Source organism: Quercus suber, unplaced genomic scaffold (assembly GCF_002906115.3).
Source record: "Quercus suber isolate HL8 unplaced genomic scaffold, Cork oak 2.0 scaffold_85, whole genome shotgun sequence".
Classification (NCBI taxonomy): Eukaryota; Viridiplantae; Streptophyta; class Magnoliopsida; order Fagales; family Fagaceae; genus Quercus; species Quercus suber.
Genome location: NW_027069550.1, coordinates 1,245,378 through 1,249,029, shown reverse-complemented (window position 1 = coordinate 1,249,029; position 3,652 = coordinate 1,245,378). Strand labels below are relative to the sequence as shown.

At 34.1% G+C, this 3,652-nt stretch overlaps 1 protein-coding gene across 1 annotated transcript; it reads right to left on the bottom strand.

Annotated features, from left to right (window-relative positions):
- Nucleotides 1-1,487: 1,487 nt before the first annotated feature.
- LOC112037342 (7-deoxyloganetin glucosyltransferase) lies at nt 1,488-3,097 on the bottom strand. Its single transcript, XM_024070152.2, has 2 exons — nt 2,568-3,097; nt 1,488-2,478 (listed from the first exon to the last, which is right to left on the bottom strand). Exons 1-2 carry the CDS (start codon nt 3,091-3,093, stop codon nt 1,547-1,549), a joined length of 1,458 nt encoding a protein of 485 aa, XP_023925920.2. The 5' UTR covers nt 3,094-3,097; the 3' UTR covers nt 1,488-1,546.
- Between the last annotated feature and the right edge of the window lie 555 nt (nt 3,098-3,652).

Here is a 3,652-nt window from a genome sequence, read left to right as displayed (position 1 = left end):
TTTATGAACCATTTTTTATGTATAACTAAAAACAATTCAAATTTATAAGTCTTTTATGTAATATATATATGGTCTATTACTAACTAGGTAATATATTTTTTTTAAGACCAAAGTTTGGAGAAAATTTAATTAAAATCAAAATTAAAATTTTCTTTTGTTAGCTTTCCATACAAATTAAATTGTTTAGATTTTTGCAATTATTTTTTCTCTAACTAATGAGCATATTTTTTATACTATTTATATTAAAATTTTTTGCATGTGAAGATATAGAACGTAACAAACTGTAATTAAGCGAAACAATCCCATGCACCTATTCCCATTCAATTTAGGAGATACTATTTGATCAATTTATTATTTTCTTTTGTGTTGTATTTAGTAGAATTCCACAGACAATAATTGTGAATTGATATTGTATATGTAGTATCTAATAGTAATTTTCAAAATTATATACGTAATAGTAATGTAATGAGAAACTTGGCGTAACCAATATCATAAAAATTGTAAAGGAGAAACTATTTTAGTACCTCCAAATGTCATAATTGAACTACGATCAATAGCACTACTACAATTCATCATTCCCGTGCATAAGCACGGTTTACATACTAGTTTATATAAAAGAAGATGAGTAAAATAATACTCAAAAGGAAAGGTATGGTTGTAAAAAAAAAAAAAAAAAAAATTATCCAAAATATGCTATGTAATAGAATAACATTATGTCATTATATACTATATAATATCATAGGATGACATCTATCAATCAAGGAAAAGAAAGGAAAAAAAGATAACAAATTAAACTTAGTCCAAAATGAAACTTATAATTTATAATTTTTGTCCAAAATTTTGGGATCATCCATGCCACAAATAAACGTATGACAATGTTTCAGAAAAAGAAAAATCCATGATGTATTTCAAATTTTCAATAGAAAATTGTAGTATATTTTATAAAACAACAAACGTTTCAAGCTTGACTTTTGCTTGTGAACAGTCATTTTGAGGGGAGTTTCACGATATTTATACAGGACCAAATTACTTCAATCAAAAATTCAAATGGACAGATTTCAGGTAAATCTCAGTTAAATTTGGTTAATCCAATCAAAATTGATTGAAATAAACAAAAAATTTGGGCGGATAAAATTTGGTTTATCTCATTATTCAAGACTTAAATTTCCATTAAAATTTAAAAGCCAATAAATATGGTATCAATAGCACTAATATTTTGGCAACAACAGGTAGAAATCAAAGCAGCAAAACTATTGATTTTTCCCAGTATCCTTTAGTTTTTCAATGCTATATTTAGAATGTAATATAATTGGGTTTATTCAGAGAGTGCCAGTGCAGTAAATCTAAATGTCTATATCTTAAATAATACATTTCGTTTATTATTAAAAAACATTAACATTAACAATAACAACAAAGGGCCAACCTCAGAAACAAGAAAAACAAGAAAATATAAAAAATAACTTTAAAAGAGAAAGACCAAATTGAGAGAGAGTCTAAAGACAAGCGAAGTAACAGAACCTAAGCTTAAGGAGAGTAGCAGGGTACATTAGCCTTTTGATAAAAGGACTTCACTCACCAAATTTTTTAAGTTAATGGATGAGGAACCAAGTGGACCTGTGGCCTCTTCGGCCAATTTTTTCCACTCTATGGCCTTTTTCTTCATTTTCTTTCCCTCACCTCCTTCCAACAATTCTCTTACCACCTTCTCTACTTCCACTCTTTTGACATCAAAGTCAATTTCCATGCCAATGGCCCATTCATTGCAAGTATACTTGCAATTCGTTTGCTGATCTGAAAAGAATGGTAAGCAAAGCATTGGCACTCCTGCGCACACACTTTCAATGGTTGAATTCCATCCGCTATGTGTCAAGAACCCTCCAATTGAGGGGTGGTTTAGCACTTCCTCTTGAGGGCACCAACTAATTATTAGACCTCTTTCTTTAATTTCCTCCTGAAACTCAGGTGACAAAATCATTGATCCGCCTTCAACTGATTCAGGCCTGATTATCCACAAAAATAGGTGCTTACTATTTGCAAGTCCCCAACCAATCTCAACCAATTGCGATGGTGTCATGACAACGATGCTACCAAAACTCACATATATTACTGAGTTGGGTGCCTTTGAATTAAGCCAATTGAGGCACTCGGTTTCTTCCTTCCATAAACCATACCCAATTGATTCCAAATGATCATTGGATAAGTGATTGAGTTGTGGTTCTAGAGGGCCAATAGCATATACATGAGGAAACATGGTAGACAGAGCATGCAAAACTTCTTGCTCTAACTCATCGAATGTGTGAACAATAATTCCTGAAGCACTAGGAGCACTCTCTGCTGCTTCAATCACACACCTAAAAACAATATCATTTGGATCAATGGTTCGTACAAAGCTTGGAAGATCCCTTAAACGTATGTCTCTCATACCAGGAATCCAGTCTATAATTGTGTCAAGATACCCATTTGTCAGATAGCTCTCATCTGCAAAGACAAAAAGTTTTTAGCATACAATGATTAATTACAATAAAATAATGCAAGATTTCAATTGGATTTTGCACTTTTTGTTACACCTTTAAGAGGTATGATGCCTTTGTCCTTGAGAGTAGGAAGCTGCAGAACACCCATTACACTGCAAGCAGAGATAGGGAAGAACATCACAATAGGGATTTTGAATTCTTGAGCAGCAGTAATTGTAAACGCCATGCTACCATCTGAAACAATACAAGTAACTGGAGGATTATCTGAAGTTACACTGTTGAGTTTTACAAGGAGGTCAGAAAATGGAGCCAAGAAGTTGTTCATAATGGATTCAGAAAGAGAAGGGATGTCTTGGGTGGCGTTGATATCTGATGGAGGAAGGCCATCGGGGATGGTTTCGAATCGAAAGTTAGGCAAGCCATCTAAGGAGTTGGGACCTCTAGATTTCATAAAACGTTGGTGGTTGAACTCAGTGTTCACAAAGGTTATGTGAAACCCTTCATGGTGGAGAAGCTTTGAAAGCTTTAGCATTGCCTTCATGTGACTTTGAACTGGGCATGGAATACAAACTGCATGAGGCTTATCAGCTACTTGTGTCTTTGAATCCATTTCCTTCATTCTGTAGTGTGTGTGAGCGCAAAATGCATATGCCTAGTCCTATAATATATACATTCTCTTGCTTGGGAGAAGGTATTGCATGTTTCCGGTGCATGTTATCTCTCTCTCACAAGGGAGTGGACCCCACACTTGCATGTTTTCGATGCATATTACCTCTCTCTCACAAGGGAGTGGACCCCACACTTGTGGGGTCCACTCCCTTGTGAGAGAGAGGTAACATGCAACGAAAACATTTAGGAGTTTCTCCTTCCTTGGATGCCAAATATACGAGAAATAACCTGCGTCTGCTCTTTGACTCTTTCAAATAATGGGCAACTTTTGCCCTTTTTGCTTAATAAAAAATGAATCCCGGCAATAAGTTGTCACATAATAAGCTTACATTTGCGTATGCCCATTCATTATATCTTATAATATACATTCTCTTCCTTTTGTGTGCTTGATAAGTAACAAGTCATTTAACAAAACAAAAAAAGACGAATAAGTTTAGTGCCACAACTTGTGCCACAAGATGTGAATAAGTTTAGTGCCACAACTTATGCCACAAGTTGTGGCACTAAAC